Source organism: Adiantum capillus-veneris, chromosome 10, assembly GCF_014529385.1.
Source record: "Adiantum capillus-veneris isolate H3 chromosome 10, ASM1452938v2, whole genome shotgun sequence".
Classification (NCBI taxonomy): domain Eukaryota; kingdom Viridiplantae; phylum Streptophyta; class Polypodiopsida; order Polypodiales; family Pteridaceae; genus Adiantum; species Adiantum capillus-veneris.
In genome coordinates, this window is record NC_140940.1 from 30914079 (window position 1) to 30929731 (window position 15653).

Sequence of the window (15653 nt, forward strand, 5' to 3'; positions counted from 1 at the left end):
CTCTACGTGAGCAGCTATTCGTGCCGTGGCCGGGAGCTATAAAAGCATCACATGTCCTCACTCAAAGGAGGAGATCAGTTTTCGCAAGGAGGAGGTGCTGCTGCAGATTCAGCCGCAAAGAAGACGTTGCCGGTGATGCCCATGGCTGCCCCAAGTGTACCCGATGTCGCCAGGACCCAATGCACGAGCTCCCTCGCGAAGAAGTGCCTACGGAGCGTGTTTCCATCGCGACAAGCTGCTGTTTTTCTCTGTTTTCAGCCCATAAACGTCGTAGACGGGGCTGATTTACGAGGAGGAACCCGAGAACCCACCTCTTTTATGTGTAGGATTGGAAGAGAGGATTTTCTATGTAGAGGTCTCTTCTGGGGAATTGCTTTTCGAGAACCGAGTTGCATTTCGAGCGTCGAGACTTTGAAGGTAACAATTTTCATGTTATGATCTTTAAGTATTTGTTTGCAGGTGTACTTCCTCTTAGTGAGGGAGTAGGAGCAGAGGAAGGCATGAGCCTCTGTAGGAGAAAGCATTCCGAGGGACTAGAGCCAGATCAGCCCAAGGGTTTCATACCCAAGTTTGGGAAGTAGATCCACGGATCGGAGAGAGGTAGTCTCTCAAGTTGTGATCTGGAAGTTAGATTCCCAAGTAAGGACTTCATGTCCAGGAAAGCGTAGTTATTCTGCAGGAACACTACTCTGGAAGCAGAGTCAGAAAAGAGTTGCAAGAATGCCATTACCTGAGTCTGGAAGGTGAGATCCAGAGGCGAGAACCTTGATTCTCGAGGATTTGGAATAAGGAACGAAAGTTCCTTGGAATAGGGTTTTGCCCTAGGAATAGGAAGCCGAGGCTTCCAAGAACCATCAAGTCTTATTCTAGAACGAACGTGGTAATACGTTCAGTTCAAGTGCTTGTATAGACTTCTCCTCAGTAATAAAGATACTATTAGGGGGGGGGGGGGGGGGGACCAACCCATCTTCTGGTCCCCAATACTGTGTCGATCTTCTCACTCTCTATCTCTCTCTGTGATAAATCCTATTGATCCAAATGTATTTTATATTGCTATGCCCTCCCATTTGTGACGGATAGTTAGCCCTTTCTCGAAGAGTCAATCGGGGTTGTGTATCCTTCTTTTCTTGGGAACTCTTTTTCTTTCAACTTTCATTGTTGGAGGTCTGTCTGGTCCTCTGAGTCAAGATCTCATCAGTGGGGTAAGTCAAATTCCCCGAATGTATCGAGAAACCCCGTTTCGCATGAACCCATTCTTGGATAGAATTCGACTTTTGTTCAAGGCAGTAGTCTCGGATCTCTGTAGGGAGTCCAAGCAAAACTGCTCCATCTGTTCTTTAAAGGTGACCTTCTTAAATAAAGAGGTTGGTAGAAAAGAGTCCCAAAATCTTTCGCAAGAAGCGTCCAAAGAATTTCCCTACAGTTCGTACGTCCCGTTCGTACTCCCGGGTCAACCAAAAGGAAATAAAGAGCCTTTTGAATTTCAACCACTTGATTGGAGCTTCTTTCCTCAGAAGAAGAGTGGACCACCATGTTCAAGCATTTCATTTGAGAAAAGATGCAACCCTCCTAATCTTGGAATGCTCTGAGTAATGCCCTCCAAAGAAGGCTATGTCGAACTGCTGGATGAAGGCCAAAGCCCTCTGAGCATCTCGAAATCCAAAAAAGGATTCAAATTTTATCGACTGTCCACCTTCTTTAAATTCCTTCGTTTTCTTGCTCTTGTCTTCGAGGAAGTCATATTGGTTGGCTTTGTAGAAGTGCTTCTTCTTTGCATAAAACATGTGCTCATCGGAGTCCGAACTGTTAGAGATTACTCCTTCGTAAAGCTACCAAAAACTTGTCAGAATTTGAGTTTCTTCATCTTTTTCTTCTATTTTCAAAGCTTTGCTTTTTTCTTCGCTTTTTGCCCTTTCTGTTTTCCTCGCTCGAGTCGGAAAGCTAAAAGAATTGTTAAAAGAAGAGAAAGAAGAAGAAGTGGGTAGTCCTTCAAAGCGTACACGCTTCTTTTGCTTTCTTGTAGATGCAAAAGAAGATTGACGGCCCAAATAACCAGGGTAGTGAGTCCCCTTCTTGCGCTTTTTCAATTGCTTTTCCAAATTATTCTTCGTGTTCAAAAGCTGACTGACTTGGTTCTGAACCACCTCTTGAAGTTCTTGATCTGTAAACATCCTCGGAGAAGGAGGTTTCTTGATTGCTGGTTTCATTGGTGGTTCGGTGGCTTTCTACCACTGAGTGTGCACCTCAGCGATGGATTGCTGAGACAAAAAATTTGCAAACTGAGGATCTTTAGCAAGCTGAAGCATTTGCTTTGTACACTCGTCAACCTGTTGTCGACGTTGCATCTCTTGAAGTTCATAATGTGTAGGCCAGGGTGACCCGTACTCATATTCTGTTAATTCGTTTAAATCTTCTGCGTGGTCTCCTCCCGCCTCAACAGTTGCAGAAGAGGTCGAATGATTCTTGTCGGAATCCATAAGTGTCGCGAGAAATAGGATCGGATTTCCCGGTAGAAGAGAAATCCGCCGTGCTCTGATACCAATGTAACAAACTTGGACACCCCAAGTCGAGATTCTACTGCGACACAGCAGAGATTCACTTCAAAATAATTCACAGATCAAAAGAGAGTAGAGACGGCCTGGCGTAGTTCCGTGCCAAGAGATACTGGCCCCAAAGACTGGCGCCCCTTTCGGTATTTCTTTTTATATTAACCTTTGAGCAAAGTACAACCGAACGCACGGGTGCTCGCTCTAGACTCTACGTCCAGATGCTCTGCAAAGTGAGCCCCTAGGGTCACTTATAAAGATTACAAGGGATGCTAAAAGCAAAGCCCCAAAAGCTTTCAAAATCAAAAGCAAACTGTCCCAAAAGCTACATGCACTATAACAGCCAATAAAAAGCAAATAGAGCAGTCACCGCCAAAGGCGGGCATTCGTACAGTGCTACGTCAACAGTCAACGCGTATTGCCGGATTCCGTACACTTGTTGCGTCAGCCTATCCGTACCGTCACCACCCGGCATGCGTTTGAGTGTCCGGGCACTGCCACGTCATCAGTTTGTGACAGAGGCACGTTGATTGACCCAGCGACCAGGCTGGGGAGATCCAGACGCCCATGACTGCGGAGGACTACAAAGCATCAACGGAGGCTGCGTCAAAGGATTCGGATCACTTTGGCCCACATGCACGATGCCCGGTCAGACTACTAACCATGGAGGAGATTGATGAGATCAGCCAACGACCGATGTTGGATCTCTTGTGCTTTATGTTGTATTGGTCCCCCCTTTCGCTTCACCCCCCACTCAGATCCTACACAATCGCAGCTAGCTGCTTAGTTCACACCTCGCAGCTTAGAAGTCCATAGTATAGTTTGTTATTTTTATTTTGTTAGTCAAACTTTGTATCAGATCCACCACATTGTAACTTTCTGGTCTCATAGGTCACTTTGGCCTTTTGAAGACGTTAATATAACACTTCATTTCTCTCTCTCTCTCTCTCTCTCTCTCTCTCTCTCTCTCTCTCTCTCTCTCTCTCACACACAGTTCTCACCCTCGCCCTTGCACAACCCAATTTTCTCTACACAACCTGCCCACACAGTTCTCGCCTTCTCTGCACAGCGCCGCCTTGACCGCCTTGACCCCGACTTCTCGCCCTCGCCCGCGACCTGGTGTTCCTCCGCCAGTAGCCCCATTTGAGTGTAAGTTGCAACCTAAAAGAGAGTGGTGCTTTCCCACCACTGCAAAAGTTTGTGGCGACATTCAGCCATGGTTTCACTGCCGGTTACCTCCTAGCCGAAGCCCACCCACGACAGGAAGCTCACTTTTTGTCGTTTACCCCCTAGCCAAAGCCCACCCACGACAGTAAGCTTTTGTCGGTTGGCCCCATTTCCACCAGTGCAACCCAGAACAACAATCATGGCTACCCGAGCTTCATCCCGCAGCAAGGCCACCTTTGCAGGGATTGTGGCAACGCCTCCCAAAATGGACAGCACCATCCGACTTCAGAATGAAGTCGAAAGACTCCGCAAGGAAAATGACGAGCTGAAACAAAGGCTCGTAGTGATCGAGACTCGGCTCACTGCAATGGAGAACTACAAGAAGAAAGAAATGGAACAGATGGAAGCCAAGCTCAACAAAACAAAAGGAGAAGTAGAAACCACAATCACAAAGGCGGTCAAAAATCAAGTACAGGAAGTCATTCTCCACAAAGTTGAGGATCGCGTGGCATTCACGCTACGCGAACAACAACGGCAAGAGAACCTCGCCCTCAATGTTCGCATTGGCGGACTTCCAAGTGATTGGAAAAGAGAGGGAGACCTCAAGCTCCAGGAGTGCTTTACTCGCATCCAAGCAACAACCCCCATGATAGAGTGGGACCCAGCCACAATCACCTTCCTTACACATGAGCAACACACCAACCATGCGATCTTCACTTTCAAGACCAAGGCGGACCGAATCAAAATCCTTGAGCAATCAAGGCTCCTCAAGGACACTAATATCTGGTTTGCAGAAGACCTCACACCCACCCAACTCAAACACAAGAAGGTAGAACTACAAAAGGTACGAGAAGCGCGCGTAGCAGGAAAATAGGCAGTCTATCGAGGAGGTAAAGCCATTATCCAAGAGTTTCGAACTCCCAAAATGGCTTCCCCCTCTCTCTCTCCCCCTTAGGGTTTTTGATTCTGTTTATCCTATCTTCTCCTTTTGTTCACCTCTCGTTGGACCCTCAGTCCTTAACTGAGATGTAACGTTTTGCTTTTCGGTCCCATAGGTCATATTTGACCTCCGTGGACGATAATTCTCTCTCTCTCTCTCTCTCTCTCTCTCTCTCTCTCTCTCTCTCTCTCTCTCTCAAGTTAGAACTACCTAGTCAATGCAAACCAATCGTAGCGTACTTATGCAAACGAGTTAACCGCCAATTTCAAATCTGTAATGATTTCTCAAGCTATACAATTGTGAAACAATAGGTTACAGAGGGGAGTCGGACCAAAGGGCACCTCATTACAAGACCTGATATATAATTGTGTGCGTGTGTATATGTGCGTGCGTGCGTGTGCACATGCACACGTATATATACCTACATACATACATACAGACGTGCACGCATATATACATACACTTATAATATGTAGTTGTATATCTACAAACACCTACGTACACATACACATGTATGTATACACATATAAAATGTACATATATATACATGTACATGTACAAAGTATAAACTCATATACATGTACATACACAATGTACATCTATATATACATACATATACATGTACATGGATATATATGCATGCAAATCTATATATCCATACACATACATGTATGTACCATACAAATAATTTAAAAATATAGATGCATACATCCACATACATGTATAATTGTGTGTGTGTGTGTGTGTGTGTGCGTGTGTGTGTGCGCGCGCGCACTGCGTGTGCGTGCATATTCATGTATACATACGTATATGCATGTACATACATACATGCATATATATGCCTTCATAAGAGAAAATTCTGAACTTCCAAATGAGAAAAGGGACTATAACACTCGCAGAAAACACAAAAGTAAGACAATCGAGAAAAAGGATAATAAAGCAAGACTAAGTCATTTATCATCTAATTTGTTTCAAGCGAAAACAGATAAAAACGTAATGGCAGCTAGCTTAAAAATGCCTAATGAAAAAAGCTCGGCAAAATATATGAGAGAAGCTTATGCCAACAAAACATTAACAATCAACTTTAAATACAACCACAAGGAAAGACAGCACAAAGATTTTGAGTCCTACATTTGCGGTCACCCTAATTGCCATGTCATGTCTGCATCGTTATGTAAAGGTGTGTAGATTGATTTCCATTCTTAACATGGCATATATGCATGTTTAAGGTATAACTCTTTATGCATCTCTCTACCAAATAGGATGTAACTGTGAGATGGCAGAAGGTTTTATCACACTTATTGCCATGTCAACTGTGTTCTCATGTAAAGAGATAAAAATTGATTCCTATCCTTAATATAGCATACATATGTGCATAAGGTAGTATCTCTTTATGTATATACGTAGTGGAATAGAACCTTGAGATGACGAAAGGGATTTGTTACCTTTCCAGAAGGCCATGCTGATGCAATGACACAAAAACTGCCATGCACCTCCTTGTTCTTGAAATCAAGCTCATAATGTCCAAAACATTTGTTTTCCTGCTTCTTCAATCCCGACATGTCCAGATCATCATGACCTTGAGGAGATATAGTGGCCTGCAATGCATGTGAAATGAATCAGCTTTAGCTTAAATCACTCTACAGTTTGGAAAAAGGAAGAAACCACAATCTTTTCTAGTAGGTTATTTATGCAACGCCATTGTCACATGGCAAGGTTTTCACCAAATTGATATCTTAGGTGGGGTTTTCCTAACAATGTTGCACCATCTTTTTGTCAGAATAGACAGCGGAAGAAAGAATTGGCCTCCGATCCGATGGACACCTCGACCTTAATCTCGCTCCACTCCGATAAGATCATTTGACACTAGAGCGCCTGCAATGCCACATACAGGAACAAGACAATTGTGGACATGAAAGATCACTGAGGTAGAAGGAGGCAGGATATTTAAGAATGAGAGAGAGAGAGAGAGAGAGAGAGAGAGAGAGAGAGAGAGAGAGAGAGAGAGAGAGAGAGATTTGGGAAAGGCTTCCATGATGATAGCAAACTGCCCATACAAGTGACCAAGGGTGGTCCAACATAGATCTAACCTGCCCCAATGGATACACCAGAGGTACACACAACTGCAACTGCAACTACAACTACTACTGTCACAAAGTGATCATGTGGCATGGCCTGAAGAAAAGAGCCTAGACAGAAGGGGGTTGGGAAACTTGTCACCATCTTGGACACCCCAAGTCAAGAATCCGGCACGACACGAGAGAATCGCTTAAAATACTTCACAGCTTAATATTTAAGTTGACACGGGCCGGCGTAGTTCCGTGCCCAGAGGTGTTGGCCCCAAAACCTAGCGCCCCTTTCGGTATTTCTTTATTATATTAATGCTTGAGCAAAGTAGAACATCCGAGGGGTCCTCTGCTCTCACAGTCTCCGTCCCCGTCCAGATGCTCTGAAGAGTGAGGCCCCTTGTGGTCTATTTATTCTTACAAGGGATGCCCCAAAAGCTTCTAAACTCAAAAGAAAAAAGTCCCAAAAGCAACTTCACAAGATGGGCACCACGTGACAATAGAAAAGAACAGACTGCAAAGACTTTTAGCACTTCGATAACAACTGAACTCAAAGAGAGAGAGAGAGAGAGAGAGAGAGAGAGCACACACGCGACACGGAGTGGCGGAATTCCACTTGAGAGAGTATTGGCCCCAAAACTTGGCGCCCCTTTCGGTATTTCTTTATATTACTTGAACTCAGTACAATGTCGGTACTCGCGCTCTACACCTTCTTGAAGCATGCCAGAGGCTCAGGCCTACAAGGGATGCCTAAAAGCAGAGCCCCAAAAGCTTCCACTTTTTAAAAGCTTTTAAAATAAAGTAATGTCCAAAAAGCTTCTAATTTTCAGCCTTGCATAGGATTCTTTTGCGCAAAAAGCAAAGTCCGTACAGCTGTCGCAAATCACGGAATTCCGTACTCTCAGCCACGTCAGCCTGCTGCCGCAATTCCCGTTGCAATTCCCGGAAATGCCGTACACTGCCACGTCAGCACTTTTGCGTGTGTGTGTGTATCTACTGCCACTTTGTCCACGGCCATGACACCTCACCAGTTTGTGACATACCCCCCTCTTGAAAGCATTGTAATCGCCCTCGATTACGCCTGCAAAACAGACAGAGGCCATAAACTGTCTTAGTAGACACTGACTGTTAGTACCGACGCACTAGGAACAACACATGTAGCACATGTACCAATCGACAGTCACATCATAGGACATCACATGACAAATCACATTCAATAAAGACGATGATTAATCGGCAACGTATTTCGCAATCGCATCTAGATCCAGTCAGGACCTCCCATATGCCCGATTGAATCATGTCAATAAAGATTTATCATACCAAAATGCTACAGTCATTTCGTCATTTCGTCTATCAGTTCCCACACTTAAACAAGTCAAGTACAAATCAATATCATTTTCATTATCGGGAATTCCAATTCATTAAGTCATACAGCAGAATACTGTCAGCTCAGCAACATACCTGAAGCCCAAAGGGACAACAATGACTCTATATCAAATCCAAGGTATCGGGGCAATTTGTCGACAAAGGAGTAGAGTGACTCCCCTCTTGTGCATACCCACTGCACTAGATTCGCCCATGCTGAAATCGAGGTTCTATCGGAGTAGACTATGCTAAACAAAATGCTTCAAGGTAAAGGTTCACAATTTGAGGAGTATCTGGTAGGTCCTCCTCCTCCATCCACTTCGCATCCAATGCGGGATAGTTCTTGAATTTAACCAAGAACTGCATTATCACTTTACCTTTTATCTTTCTATCTTTCTATGCCAGTATCTGTTCTAGAACGAGTATCTCCTTGTTTTCCTCCACTTCGGGTTGCTCATCTGGCTCCCCATCATCGGGCACATCGCCTTGAGAGACTCACATGAAAAGCATTGTGAATCCTCCAAGTATCGGGCAGCTTCAGTCTAAAGGAGACATCATTTATCTTTTCTTTTATATGGAAAGGTCCATAGTATCTCATGCTAAACTTTGGAAAAAGCCGCTCCTTTCCCTTTTTCTTTCTCAGGCGTGCCTTTACCAAACGTAAGAGCACCCGATCGTTCTCCTTTAATTTAAAATCGCGACGATGTCGATCTGCTGCCTTTTTGTGTCTTTCCTAAGATTTCTCTAAAGCCTCCCGGACCTTGGCAAAAGCTGTATCCAAGTCCCGTGTGTACTTGTCGGTTTCAAAAATCTTATCTTTCGTGCTTAGGAAGGGTGGAACCTTCGTAGCACCTTCAATAATCTCCTTCCCTGTCGAAGAGAGAATCGTGTTATTATAGGCAAATTCCACAAAGGGCAAATATTTTTCCCATTGAGTCTTCTTATCCGAGATGTAAGACTTCAATAAATCCAGTACGACTGAATTTGCAATCTCCGATTGCCCATCTATCAACGGGTGGAACGATGACGAGAACTGAAACCGTGTGCCAGATACCATCGTGCCCACTCTATGTCTTCGGGAGATCAAAAATGAAATCCATAGCAATACTTTCCCAGGGGCGGGTGGGTATGGGTAAAGGTTGTAACAATCCCTGTGCTTTATGCCTGTCAAACTTGACCTTCTGGCATACCAAGCAACTGCGTACAAAATTGTCCACGTCCTTCTTGAGTCTCGACCAAAAGAAGTATCTCTCCACACCTTTCAAGGTGGTAGCAATGCCGCGGTGACCCGTAAATGGTGGATAGTGGCATTCAGTTAAAACCATTTCCCTCAACGGCTGTGTAACGCACAATTTCGTTTTCTTCATCTAGTAGCCATCCCGAATGGAATATCTCGCTACTACCTCCCCATTCTGTATTCGACCGAATATATGTGCAAAATCTGGATCTGTGGCATACTGATCGACCATATCCTCGAAGCTTCTATGATGTAACGTAGAAATAGCCAAAACCAACGGTTTCCGGGACAAAGCATCTGCCACCAAATTCTTCTATCCTTGCACATGGACAATCTAGAAGTGAAATTGTGACAAGATGTTCGCCCACCGCATCTGCTTTTCCGATAGCTGCTTCTATGACAAGAGATAGCGTTGATCTGTGAATACCGTAAAATCGGTTGCGAGTAGGTAATGTCGCCACTAACTAAGAGCATGGATAATCGCCAAAAGCTCTTTCTCACATATCTGTGCTGTCAATTCCGGCCTTGAAAACAATCGGCTTTCATAGGCAATGACATGGCCTTCTTGCATTAAGACCGCACCCAGACTACAACCACAAGCATCACAATATACTTCAAATGACTTCTGCAAATCTAGCAAAGTCAAAACTGGTCTTCTAGTCAATTTCTTTTTCAATGTCTGAAAGGCAATCACCTATCTGGGTCCTTACACCAGAAAGGGACTCTTTTCTGTATCGAAATATGCAAAGGGGAAGCAACCTCGACAAACTTTTAATGAACCGTCGATAGTAAGAACATAAACCCAAAAAGCTTCTAGCTTCATGGACATTCTTCAAATCGGGCCAATCACGAATAGTCTCAATCTTGGCCGGGTCCATCTGCACTCATACTGCTGAGACAATGTGTCCCAAAAAGTGTATCTCTGGTAGGAAAAATTCACTTTTCTTTACATTGATCACCAATTTGTGATCTCGTAATGCCTGAAAGACCTGTAGCAGATGTTCTCTATGTACTGCCTCATCCTTGGAGAAGACAAAAATGTCATCAAAGAAAGTGCCTACAAAAGATCTGTACTCTCTGAAAATCATGTCCATCATTCGGTTAAAGGTCGCTGGAGCATTAGTAAGCCCAAAAGGCATCACCAAAAACTCAAATAAACCGAAGGTCGTCCGAAAAGCTGTCTTGTAGACATCTCCCGACTCAATTCGGATCTGATGATATCCGCTCTTCAAATTGATCATGCTGAAACAAGAGGATTCCGGTCTAGAATATCATCAATCCTAGGAGTCGGAAATTTGTTCTTGATGGTGATTTTGTTGAGAGCTCTATAATAAATGCACATTCTCCAAGATCCGTCTTTCTTCAAAACAAACAACACCAGAGAGCATTAAGGTGAAGTACTCGGCTGGATAAGACCCTTTTCCAAGAGGTCTTTCACTTGGTTCATAATCTCTTCATTCTGGGCTCGACTCACACGGTAAGGTGGCCGGTTTGGTGGTGTGCTTCCAGGTATCAGATCAATGGTATGATCCTCAGGACGAGCTGGTGGCAACTCACCTGGCAGGCCCTCAGAAAAGTAATCGGCATGAGTGTGGAGAAAATCTTGGCGTTCTTTTTTTAGGTCAGACATATTTGTCCTATGATCATCATTCAACTCTTTCAAAAAGATAGAGTAAACAAATCAACTGGATTTCCCGAAGCCGATACAATAGGGACAGACTCGCCCTTAAGTTTCACATCGAGTACAATGGTTCGGCCCTTTTCAGTAGTCAATGTCGCTTTCTTCGCCTAATAATCGACCACAACATTGTTCTTATGGTACCAAGGGACTCTCAAGAGAACATCACAACCTTCCAAGAGCATTATGTAGAAGTCCTCGTGCCCCAAATACCCCTGACAATGCAACCGAAGTTTGCTAATGACAGGTAAAATGGCCACGTCCTTGCCGGGTGCTGCTAAAATTGCCTCTGCTGTGGTCCCATCCAATCGGGTGTAATCTCGAGCTGCACCGCCAATTCAGGTGAAATGAAGTTGGCCTTGGCTCCTCCATCAAAGAAATTCAGGGCTTCTTGATCTTTCACTTTGCCCCAAGCTCGGCAAAGTTATGTACTCTCATCAATCGTGCTTGAGTCAGTGCCCATGCAATCTGGAACCAGTCTTACTTTTTCATCTTGCCTTTTCGTCCACGTTCCTCAGCTGCTTTCGAACTCTCTAGCCTTTCTTAATCTTGTTCTTTTTGTGCCTTCTTAGGGCACTTCGCGGAGATGTGCTGTCACAAAGTGCTGATGTGGCTGCCCGCTCTACAGGACACCCTAACCCTAAAATCAAAAACCCTAATTTTGCTAAAACCATAATTTTGTTGAAACCCTAACCCTAAAATCAGAAACCCTAATTTTGCTTTAAACCCTAACCCTGAAAGGTTGCAGAAAATGCTGATGTGGCATGCTAGCAATACGGAATCTCCGCAATTTACGGTGTGATTTCCGGCAGCCAGAACCAACGGCAGCTTTATTTGTGGGCAGCTTTTAGACTTGCTTTTCCTACGCAAGTTGAGAAAGAGAGAGATGCTTTTTGCTTTATTTTTATTAAGCAAGAATGAGAGAGAAAGAGTCTCTTGCTTTATTTTTCAAGAAGCTTTTGAAGCTTTTGATTTCAGCTTTTGGGGCTCTGCTCTTGGCATCCCTTGTACCTTTAAATATGTGAGCAAGCCTCTCACAACTCAGAGCATCTGGACACAGAGTCTGAGTGTGAGCGCCTACCCACACTTTTGTACTTTGAACACCGATTAATACAAAAAGAAATACTGAAAGGGGCGCCAGTCTTTGGGGCCAATATCTCTAGGTACGGAACTCCGCCGCGCCAGTGTCGAATAAATTGTGAAGTGTGAACTGTTTTGAAGTGGTTATTTAGTGTTGTCGTGGTAGATTCTTGACTTGGAGTGTCCAAGTCTGTTATAGTGGTATCAGAGCACAGCCGATTTCTCTTTTACGGGAAATCCGATCACTAATTTTTTTTCCACGGCACCTATGGCTTCAGGCAAAGATCAGTCGACTCCCTCTGCATCCGGAGATGCGGAAAGGGATCACAACGAAGATTCACGTGAGGAGTATGGCCCACCTTGGCCTACTCAGGCGGAGCTCGAAGAGATGGAGGGTCAACGATTGATCGGCGACGCAACAAAGATGATGCTCAATTTTGCGAAGGACCCAAAATTTGCAAAATATATGAGCGAGACCTCTTTCGAGGAGGTGCACACGCAGTGACGGCAGACCACAGAACCACCCAAGGAACCTCCTACTCCCAGGATGTACACAGAGCAAGAATTAGAAAAGGTGGTTGATGCAAGAATTGCTCAGCTTTTTAACGCGTAGAACAAAGCTGAAAAGCACGGCAAAAAGCAAAAGAAAGGCACTGACTTCCCATGCTATTTGGGTTGTCAGTCTACTTTTGAAAAAGCGAGAAAGCAGAACAAGCGTGTTCGATTTGAAGGAGTACCCAGTTCTTCTTCTTCTTCTTCTTCTTCTTCTGAAAGTTCTTATAGCTCATCTGACTCGAGCGAAGAAGACAGAAAAGGCAAAAAGCGAAGCACGGCATGAGTGTAGAGAAAATCTTGGCGTTCTTTTGTTCATGTCAAAACATATTCGACCTTCATCCATCGTTCAGTTCTCTCCCAACAAAAAGTGAGTGAAGAAACTGAAGTTCATCAAGTACAATATCTGAGCCCTTCATTTGTCAAAGTCGCTTTCTTGGCCCGGTAGTCAACCACGGCGTTGTTCGTGTGGTACCAAGGGATTTTGAGTAGAACGTCACAACCTTCCAAGGAAATTACGTAAAACTCCGCGTGCCCAAAACACCTTTGTCATTGCAAACGAAGTTTGCCAATGCTCGATGTAATGGCAACATCCCGTCCGGGTGCCACTCGAACTACCTCCGCCTGTGGCCTCAGCTGTCGGGCGTAATTTCAAATCGAGCCGCCAATTCAAGAAGAGGGCCTGTCAAGCGAGTTACCACCCACTCGTTCTGAGGATCATACTATTGATATGATACCAGGAAGCACACCGCCGAACCAGCAACCTTACCATGTGAGCCGAGCCCAGAACGAAGAGATTATGAACCAAGTGAAAGACCTCTTGGAAAAGGGTCTTGTCCAACCTAGTACTTCACCGTATTGCTCTCTAGTGTTGTTGGTTTTGAAAAAAAAGACGGATCTTGGAGAATGTGCATTGAGTATAGAGCTCTCAACAAAATCACCATCAAGAACAGATTTCCGATTCCTAGGATCGATGATATACTCGACAGATTGCAGGGATCCTCGTGTTTAGCAGGATTGATTTGAAGAGTGGATATCATCAGGTCAGAATCGCGCCGGAAGACGTCTACAAGACAGCCTTTCGGATGACTTTTGGGTTATTTGAGTTTTTGGTGATTCCTTTTGGCTTAACCAATGCTCTTGCGACATTTAACCGGATCATGGATAGGATTTTTCGAGAGTACACGCTATTTGTTGGCACTTTCTTTGACGATGTCATTGTTTTCTCCAAGAATGAGGCAGAACATAGAGATCATCTGCTTCAAGTCTTTCAGGCATTACGAGATCACAAGTTAGTGATTAATGCAAAGAAAAGTGAATTTTTCCTACCAGAGACACTTTTTGGGACACATTGTGTCAGCAACAGCAGGAGTGCAAATGGTTCTGGTCAAGATAGAATTGGCCCGATTTGAAGAATGTCCATGAAGTTAGAAGCTTCTTGGGATTGTGTTCGTACTATAGGCGGTTCATTGGAAAGTTTGCAGAGGTTGCTTCCCCTTTGCATATCTTGACACAAAAAGGAGTCCCTTTCTCATGGGGACCCATAGAGGTGACTGCCTTTCAGACTTTGAAAGAGAAATTGACTACGGGACCAGTTTTGACTTTGCGGACTTGCACAAGTCGTTTGAAGTATATTGTGATACTTGTGGTCGTAGTTTGGATGTGGTCTTAATGCAAGAAGGCCAATGTCATTGCCTACGAGAGTCGATTGTTCTCAAGGCCGGAATTGACAGCACAGATTTGTGAGAAAGAGCTTTTGGCGGGTATCCATGCTCTTATTCAGTGGCGACATTACCTACTCGGAGCCGATTTTACGGTTTTCATAGATGATGCGAGTTTACGCTACTTCTTGTCACGGAAGCAGCTATCAGAAAAAGCAGATGCGGTGGGCAAACATCTTGTCACGATTTACTTCCAAATTGTCCATGTGCAAGGACAAAAGAAATTGGTGGCAAATACTTTGTCCAGAAAGCCGTTGGTTCTCGCTATTTCCGCGAAACATCATAGGAACTTCGAGGATATGGTCGGTCAGTACGCCACAAAACAGATTTTGCAGATGTATCCAATTGAATACAGAAAGGAGAGATAGTAGCGGACTATTCCATTCGGGATGGCTACTTGATGAAGCAACCATGTTGTGCATTACACAGCAGCTGAGGGAGAAGGTTCGAACTAAATGCCACTATCCACTATTACGGATCACCGCGGCATTGCTATCACCTTGACAGGGGTAGAGAGATACTTCTTTTGGCCGAGACTCAAGAAGGATGTGGACGAGTTTGTGCACAGTTGCTTGGTATGCTAGAAGGTCAAGTTTGACAAGCATAAAGCACAGGGATTGTTACAGCTTTTACCCATACCCACCCGCCCCTAAGAAAGTATTGCAATGGATTTCATCTCCCGAGAACACGGCGTGGGCACGACTGTTTATTGCCCAGGTCTTTAGATTACATGGCATGCCTGAGACAATTGTCTCCGACAGGGACCCCAGGTTCACGAGTTTGTTTCGGACGGCTATTTGGGAGAACATAGGCACACGGTTACAATTCTCGTCATCGTTCCACCCGCAGACTGACGGGCAATCAGAAATTGCTAATTCAGTGAAACACGTTTAACTCTTTAATGGGGGAAGGTGCCATTTGAGATTCTTGAATTTGCTACGAAGGCTCCACCCTTTCTTAGCACGAAAGATAAAAGTTTTTCTTGGAAGCCGACCAATTCACGAGAGACTTGGTCCAGAAGGCTTTGCAGAAATTTCAGAAAAGAAAGAAAAAGGCAGTAGATAGCCATCGTCACGATTTAAAATTGAAGGAGAATGATTTGGTGCTCTTACATTATGGGAAGGCACGCCCGAAAAAGAAAAAAAGGAAAAGGAGCGGCTTCTTTGAAAGCAGCATGAGATAGTGTGGACCTTTCCAGATTTTCTGAAAAGATAAATGATGTCTCCTTTGGACTGAAGCTGCCAGAATACTTGGAGGATTCACAATGTTTTTCATGTGAGTCTCTTGAAGCCTTTTGAAGG

The 15653-nt window shown here is 44.4% G+C and overlaps 1 protein-coding gene across 2 annotated transcripts in view; it reads right to left on the bottom strand.

The window, feature by feature from the left end:
• Positions 1-15653, bottom strand: part of CIP111 (Cam interacting protein 111) — a 72509-nt gene that overhangs the window by 13155 nt on the left and 43701 nt on the right. For both annotated transcript variants that reach the window (XM_086521192.1, XM_086521191.1), the window contains one exon: positions 6099-6251. In XM_086521192.1, the coding sequence (XP_086377318.1) occupies positions 6099-6251 (153 nt within the window). The remainder of the gene's footprint in view (positions 1-6098; positions 6252-15653) is intronic.